At 57.4% G+C, this 6,365-nt stretch overlaps 1 protein-coding gene across 1 annotated transcript in view; it reads right to left on the bottom strand.

Annotated features, from left to right (window-relative positions):
- Positions 1–66: 66 nt before the first annotated feature.
- The window catches only part of SDHB (succinate dehydrogenase complex iron sulfur subunit B), a 31,042-nt gene continuing 24,743 nt past the window's right edge, over positions 67–6,365 (bottom strand). Inside the window, exons 5-8 of the mRNA XM_077775884.1 lie at positions 5,701–5,817; positions 4,510–4,611; positions 3,120–3,242; positions 67–292 (exon numbers count right to left, since the gene is read on the bottom strand). Coding sequence (XP_077632010.1) covers positions 215–292; positions 3,120–3,242; positions 4,510–4,611; positions 5,701–5,817 — 420 coding nt within the window. The 3' untranslated portion in view covers positions 67–214. The remainder of the gene's footprint in view (positions 293–3,119; positions 3,243–4,509; positions 4,612–5,700; positions 5,818–6,365) is intronic.

The raw sequence follows: 6,365 nt of genomic DNA, 5'->3' as shown, positions 1-6,365 counted from the left end.
ACCAGGCAGCCCTTTTCCTCCTGTGCCCTGTGCATTCCTTCTCAGCAAGTACAAGGGACAAACGTGTTTTGTTAATAAAGTAGAATAAAATTTATTTCTTAAAATCTTTATTACACATGCTGTATTCATGGAAAATCAAGACCTCTGCAGGGACTCAGATTGGATATAAAGGATGTCCAGCGGGCTGCTTAAGCCATGGCTAGCGTGGGAACAGTTAGGCTGACGCTGTCTTCCCCTTATAGGTGGCCATCATTTTCTTGATTTCAGCAATAGCTTTGCCCGGATTCAGCCCCTTGAGAAAAAGAAAAGAGAATCAACACCGGAGGGTGAGACTAAAGGAAGAACCCAGGGGCCTGGGCCGAACCACCCTCATCAGGATGGAGTCAAAGCAGGGCGGATGTGAGTCTCGTCCTTCTAAGCCGGGGCTGGGGCTCTGGGCTCCCCCGGCCCACCTGCAGACACCTCGCCTCACCGCGGCCGGCTCGCTCCAGGGAGCCCCTGCCCCTGGGCAGGCCCGGGGAGGCCCAGGCGGGCCGTGTGCTCTAGATGCTCGCACGTCTGGCCACGGCCAGTGTCCCCACCAGCCAGCAGCCCTCAGTCTCTTACACGTTCCCGTGGACACATACAGCCCTCGCTGGAACCCTCCCTGAGCCCCGGGGGCGGCCTGACTGGCCAGTAACCCTGCTTGGGCAGGAGGCGCCGTGATCAAACCCGGCGAGCGCCTCAGCAGGGAGACCCAGACTCCGCTGGGGTCAGAAGAGAGGCCTGTCGTTCTAGAAGGACAACTCTACCCCTGAACTGAAAGGGTGAGGAAAGAGGCCCAGGGGATAGGTCACCCAGGCCCTGAGGAAGTGGAAGTTTACCACCTTGAACACCCAGGACCTGGGCAGGGAGACGTGGCTCTGCGCTCTCGGGGGCCTGAATCTGTCCACGAAGGCATCTCCAACAAGTGTGCAGAGGAAACCGAGGGAGTGAGGAAGGAGGTGGCATTTTCAAAAAGTTTACTTATTTTGACGGGGAGAGAGGGGCAGAGAGAGAGAGCGAAGGAGAGAGAACCTCATGCAGTCTCTGTGACACGGGGCTCGAACTTACGAACCGTGAGATTGTAGCCTGAGCCTGTATTAAGAGGTGGACGCTGAACGGACTGAGCCCCCCAGGCGCCCCAGGAGAGGGTACTTTTAAACAACTTTCTCACTGATGCCGAGCGCCCTGCCAGATCCACCCCAGCCCCGGCCCTCCCCTGGCCATTCTGGACTCCAAGGGGCCTGATGCCCTGTGGTCAGGCCCGGCCCCCAGTCCCCCAGCTCTGGTGGGGCTGAGTAACTATGACGCCTTCCGAGGCCAAGGAGGCTGGGAAGCCCTGGAACAGGACAGTCCAGGGAGAGCCACGGGCCGCTGTGGACGCGCCGTGACCTGGATGCGCCAGATGATGGGCTCTCCTTTAAGCCATCCACCTCTCCTTACTCATGGTGTCGTCGGTCCTTGTGACTGCCTGGTCCCGTCCAGCTGAGGATTTTTTGTACGTTCAACCCTACTGCCAATAAAGCACTTCCGTGGGAGTGGGTGAGGGAGGAGTGTGTGTAAAGAAAGAAAAAAGAAAAAGAAAAAAGATCTTCAGAGAGAAAGAAAAGAGTGAGGACACTCTTCCAAGGCTGCTATGGAATGATCTCCAAAATAAATTAAGGGGAAAAGGCAATGACTGTGACTGAACAGGACCCGTCCGTTTGCACTCGTACAGGGTGATATCTCTGGAAAGGCACACGAGAGGTGGGGCACACGGGCTGGCGGGTAGGTGGCCTGGAGACGGGGTGGGGGATGAGCGTCCGCGGCACCCCTGCCCGTCCCCGTTTACCACAGGGCTGGTGGGTCCGCACACAGGAGCCCACCTCATCTGGGCGCGGCCCCGACAGTGACCTTGGCAAGTCACTGACATTGACTTGGCAAGACAGTGACATTGGAAAGTTGCTGCCCTCCCTACTCCTGCCCGGGGCTCAGCTTCCCCATCTGCCAAGGGGTCGCTTCCAGCTCAAACAATCTGGGCCTGTGTCTACTCCCACAGGGTCCCTGACGGCCTCATTCCTGTCGGCTCCCATCTGCGACGCAAAGGCGCTTGCAAGGGAACGCACCCAGAAGCCCCCGCGCTCGGAGTTTACTGAGAAACACAGGAGCCAGGCCGCCCTGCGTCTCCAACAGGCTTGGCGCCCGTCTGTGGGGACTTCCTGGGTGCTTGCTGTGCCCATCAGTGGTCTAACCTGCCCCGAGTCAGAGGTCCCAGGGGCAGAGCCCCTCCCCCACCAGGCCCCGCTGCCACAGACCACGAGAAGTGTGGCAGAGACGGGGGTGCCTGGGAACACGGTGTCAGGCAAAAAAGGAAGGGATTACCCGCCTGGCTGTCCTGTTTAAGACAGGCTGTCTCCCCAGCCCATTTCCAAACCGCTGACCATTTATCCTGGTTTCTCATCCCTGCTCACTGCCGGCACCTTCAGCGGAAACGCTCTGCCCGTGGCCTCTGCTCAGGGGGCAGCCACACTCTCGGAGCCACGTGGCCCGGGCTGCTCTGTGCCCACCGCCTGGACCGAAGGGCAGCCACTGCTCGGTGGGCCGTGCGCCTTGGATGTGGCACCGACACGCCGAGGAGGCAGGTGGGTGGCCGAAGCTGAAGATGAGGGCAAGTGCAGGGAGCAGGACGAGCAGGAGGGAGGGAAAGCCAGGTGCGCTTGCGCTCCAAGACCGAGAAAAGACCCCGTGAACAAAGGGCTGGCTGCGAGGGCACAGCAGACTGGCAGCAAAGCCGCGATGCGGTGGCATGGAGAGGGAATCCGTCCCCACGGCTGTGTTCTGACGCCTTTCCTCTCGTGGCCCCTACCAAGTCGGGGGGCACAGGAGCTTGTTTGGGGGTTCCTGCGGCGTCCCTGACTGTCACGCCCCTGCGCGGCCTACAGCAGGCCTCTCCCCCGAGGGGGCCTGAGCCAGGCTGATCCCTGCACCTAAGTGCCAGCTAGACCCCAGGTGACTCCGGTCCCTCTCCCACCCTGAGACCAGTTCTGTTCTGTGTCACCGCACAGGCCGCTTCGGACAGGTCGGCTCGGAGGTGGGGACGGGCCGCCGGCGCCACGTACCTTGGGGCAGGTGCGCGTGCAGTTCATGATGGTGTGGCAGCGGTACAGGGAGAAGGGGTCCTGCAGCTTGGCCAGGCGCTCCTCGGTGAAGTCGTCTCTGGAGTCGATCATCCAGCGATAGGCCTGGGGGGGCAGGGGCTGAGGAGCTGGGCCGGCAGCTTAACGGGTCACAGCTCAAAGCCCCAGGTGCAGAGGGAAGGGAGTCTCTCAGCTTAGGGGCCTTGTCTCTGCTCTTTAAATCCTGCCATCTTTCAAGGAAAGGTCCCTGCTCTTTTGTAACTCCTGATTAACGGGTCCCCCCACCCCCCTCTGAAGCACACCGCACCTGCTACCCTGGTGTTAATCACACGTGACCAAGTGTCACCTTCTTGTTATTTCAAGGTGCTCATTAGCTTCCTGCCCAGATTAGGACTCAGGGAAGGCAGGGACAGTGTCACAGCACTCTCTGCCTTCACAACACACACCCACGGTCTCCCAGCAGACTGACGGCTTAAGGTATCTGTCCGGAGATCATGTGTCTCACTGGTACTCTTGTGATTGGCTGCCCCACCTCGGAGCCTGGCACGAGCCAGCTGAAGGCGGCCACCCGCCTGAGTGCGGGCTGCTGGGCAGTGAGGCGGAAGGGATTCTGTTCCCCAGCACCTCGCAGTGAAGGCGCAGATGCCAGCCGTGAATGGGCCTCGTCATTCGTCTTCATGTGGATGGGAATCAATACTGCTAAGTGGTCACAGAGCACATAGCTTCCCTTTTTGTGGGAAGATGAGAAATGAGAACTGGCATTTTTTGAGCTGCCTGAGCATCTGAGAAAAGCACTGACCACAAACTTTAAAAAGCACAGCTTTAAAGGAACAAGGCGGTTTCCCTGCAGTGAGTACACATATGGTGATGTCCCCAGAAAGGCCGTGCTGCCTTCTGGCCAAGCAACCCCTAAACCCAGGACTCCAGGTTTTCATCAGCCTGCAGACAAGTTCCAAACTTACAGCTGGGAGGCTGCCCCTTGATGATCTCTCTCTTCCCTGCTTGCTCCAACTCCCCGGACAGGGAGATGGGGGGCCGCCTGACAGATGTGGTCTGGGAAGGCAGCTATGCTCACCACTATACCACCACCAATGCTGGCAGATGTGGTCTGGGGAAGGCGGGCAAGTGGGCAAGCAAGGGCCAGCCGCACAGGGAGTACGTGTTAACGTGTGCAAGGCGTACTCTGCCTCGGGGAGACCCTCCGCACCCGGAAGCAGTGGGTGAAGACGTAGTGAAACCAGGCGAAGGCCAGGCCACCACGGCCCTGCCTGTGACGGGTGCCGCCGGCGCCCTGGTTTCCAACAAGATGCCGGCCTCCTGGACTTCGGGACGCCTCAGCCTGAGCTTCTCTGAGAGCAACAGAGCACCTTACCTGCATCAGGACCGCAGGGCCGAGGTATTTGTCTCCGTTCCACCAGTAGCTGGGGCAGCTGGTGCTGCAGCAGGCGCAGAGGATGCACTCATACAGTCCGTCCTGCGCGGAGGGAAAGGGCAGTCAGGAGCCCGTGGCTGTAGACACTCAGGTTTCTGGCCGACCGGATATGATGTCGGTGGTCAGCGCGTGAACAAAGCGCCTACTTGCATGTGAGTTTTCTCCGCAAAATGTGTACAGATGTATCAGATTCATTAAAAAGATCTTGGAACTGGAATGTACACGTTTGCTGAATTAGAACCCAGACTTCTGAAGTCCAAGTGCAACGTACTTATCCTTAAATAAACAACCTCTGTTATCTAAAAACAAAACAAGCAAACAAAGCCCTCCAGAAAGCAAAACAAAACAAAAAGAAACAAGCAAACAAAGCCCCCCAGGAAGCAAAACAAAACAAAAAAGCCAACCAGGGGAGCCTGGGTGGCTCGGTTGGTTAAGTGCCCGACTTCGGTTCAGGTCATGATCTATCTCAAGGTTCGTGAGATCGAGCCCCGCGTCGGGCTCTGTGCTGACTGCTCTGAGCCTGCCTGGGATTCTGTTTCCCTCCCTCTCTGCCCCTCCCCTGCTTGTGCTTTCTCTCTCAAAAATAAATAAATAAACATTAAAAAAAAAAAAAGACCTCACTGCCTGGATACTGGAACCCTAAGAGTGACAGGGCGGTCCCTTACCCCGCCCGCAATCCCCGGACCCGCAGTGTCAGCAAAAAATGGCAAGGTTCTAGTCTCAGTTTTGCCACCGACGCCTTTGCTCCCGCCTGCAGAACAGGTGGTAGAAGCGGGACCACAAGGGCCCGTGTGTTTGCTCTGCCTCCCGGGGGAAGGGCCACCCACGGGGCCACCTTGGAAAGACCTGGTAACCTGCTTGCAGGTTTCTTCTGAGAAAGACAAACATCCTGCAACACGGTGCTGGGCAGTGAGGGCGCGCTGCAGACCCTGGGGCCACTGTGGGCCTGCCTGCCTGCCTGGCCCCGAGAGGATGGGTATCCGGCCCCTGGACACATGCTCTGGCAGTTCCTTCCCAGAACACCCTAAATAAATGGCCTGCACGATCCCAAGCTGCCCCTCTCTGCCACTTCCTTGCACGCAACTTGGCGACACAACACCTCCAAGCAAGACAATAATTGTGGACAATGACCAGTTTCTCGCGATCTTCTATGGACTGCAGGTACTGCTGTTTGCCTTCTTGGGACTCATCCTTCTTCTTCAAGTAGGGCTCGATGGACTTGTACTGAGCATAGAAGTTGCTCAAGTCCTGAGGTTAAGAGGAAGAAGGAAAAAAGGGTCAGGTTTCACTACCACTCACTGGCGTTCTGATTCACCCCGTGTCTTGGACACGCCCTGCTTCCCCCCAGACTACAACACAAGTGTGAGTCACTTCGGCACAGGGACGTGCAAAGATTACATTAGGAGGAACGGTCACAGTGTTAATCGTGGCTAGGAAATCTCTCCTTCGCCCACTCGGGAAGCCTGCCAACCCCACAGCCCTGGCAGTGAAGGCGATCAAACACCGAGAGGCTGATAGTCAAGTACAATGCGTAACATGTGCTGCCTTCCCCACTGGGATTTTCCACATGAATTCTTTGTAGTTATGGCCAAATTCTTGATTCTGGGACTGTTCCAAGTCTACAATCCTGTGCCTAGTTATTCCCAAACAATCCTCACCAAATGGGCTGCTGGAGAATCTTCTATGTGCTTATCTTCCACCATTCAAATTCCTTAAACTCAGGGAGAAATCCTGCCCTGAAGAACTGATAACATCTCTCTCTCTCTCTCACTCACACCTCTTCCCCCTCCCCCGAC

Source organism: Crocuta crocuta, unplaced genomic scaffold, assembly GCF_008692635.1.
Source record: "Crocuta crocuta isolate KB4526 unplaced genomic scaffold, BGI_CrCroc_1.0 scaffold127, whole genome shotgun sequence".
NCBI classification, from domain to species: domain Eukaryota; kingdom Metazoa; phylum Chordata; class Mammalia; order Carnivora; family Hyaenidae; genus Crocuta; species Crocuta crocuta.
Note: the sequence above shows the minus strand (reverse complement) of the source record. Positions and strands in the feature narration are given on the sequence as shown.